The sequence below is a fragment of the Plasmodium cynomolgi genome (assembly GCF_000321355.1).
Source record: "Plasmodium cynomolgi strain B DNA, scaffold: 1159, whole genome shotgun sequence".
NCBI classification, from domain to species: domain Eukaryota; phylum Apicomplexa; class Aconoidasida; order Haemosporida; family Plasmodiidae; genus Plasmodium; species Plasmodium cynomolgi.
In genome coordinates, this window is record NW_004193190.1 from 1 (window position 1) to 1293 (window position 1293).

Sequence of the window (1293 nt, forward strand, 5' to 3'; positions counted from 1 at the left end):
TATAATTACAGAAACTTTGATGAAGGAATAGGGTCATGTTATGGTGATGTTGATGTTTATTCTAGAATAATGGAAGTATTTCGTCAATTCGAGTTAAATGAAAGGATTTCTGATAAAATTCTAAAAGCTCTGTGTTATGTCTATTATAAATTTAATCTTAATAAGGATGATGGCAGTATCTGTGACTATTTGTATTATTGGTTAGGCAATACGTTAATAAATGATTTAAAACAAAGATAACACTTTGATGTAGTTATTTTAAAACTTTATGATATATTTCATAAAAATATGATTTATAAGTTTTGTGTTCCTCGAAATACTAATGTGGATTTCGTAAATTTTCAAAAAATTAAATTGTTTTTTGATTATTTTAAAGATTATGATAAATCTATAGAGGATTTAAAGAAACGTAACTACTCTTGTAGTAAAGAATACTATGATTACTTTACAAAATATCTCGATAATTATAAGCAGTTATATAAAGAGTGTGTTACAGAATATCATCCCCAAAAATATTTTTGTAAAGAATTTCGTTCTTATTATAATGCTAAGCACAATAAATTAATTTCTTGGTCATGCAATTTAACAGGATCATCTGAAGCTCCTAAATTGAGTGTAGAATCTGGGAGGGAAACACATCAGGAACAGTTAGAAGAAATATCTGATTGAAAATCACAATCAGCAGTATTACAACTGAAAATTAATGCACAAAAACAACCTAATGAACTTCCTGTTCAAGGTGTTCATAACATTGATGGAGCAACTTCTGAAACCACTATTATTACAGTTCCTTCAAATGACAAAGCTACTTCTGTAATATCTAGAAGTATCACTAGTGTTGCTACAGTTACTGGACTTTTAGCCCCTTTTTATCTAGTGTACAATGTAATTAGTAATGTGATTGTAAATTTGAATGTCATACTTTACATTTAATGCAGTTCTTTCCTTTTTAAATAAAACTGAAATTTATTTGCATAATATATATAACTTCATTCATTAGTATACGCCCGCTAATACCTGGATAAAAAATATATTAGGAAGGAATAAAAGAACATATCATAATCCGTACGCAGATCAGGAGTTAATGGCAAATTTCTCTATACCTGAAGATTTATATTCAGAGAGAACTAGATATAAAATATCGTATAGTCCTGAATAATAGTCCTTTTAAAAACACGCTAATTATATGTATAATCCTGTACTTTGTTTAGTGCCATTCTACATGTAAGATTATCCAAAAAACTTACCATGAAATATTTGTTGACTAAAATAATGATTTATAAATGAATTTAT

At 27.4% G+C, this 1293-nt stretch overlaps 1 protein-coding gene across 1 annotated transcript; it reads left to right on the forward strand.

The window, feature by feature from the left end:
• Window positions 1–288: 288 nt before the first annotated feature.
• PCYB_007050 (CYIR protein) lies at window positions 289–1159 on the forward strand (the record flags this gene model as incomplete). Its single annotated transcript, XM_004228126.1, has 3 exons — window positions 289–613; window positions 686–903; window positions 1001–1159. 3 exons carry the CDS (start codon window positions 289–291, stop codon window positions 1157–1159), a joined length of 702 nt encoding a protein of 233 aa, XP_004228174.1.
• Between the last annotated feature and the right edge of the window lie 134 nt (window positions 1160–1293).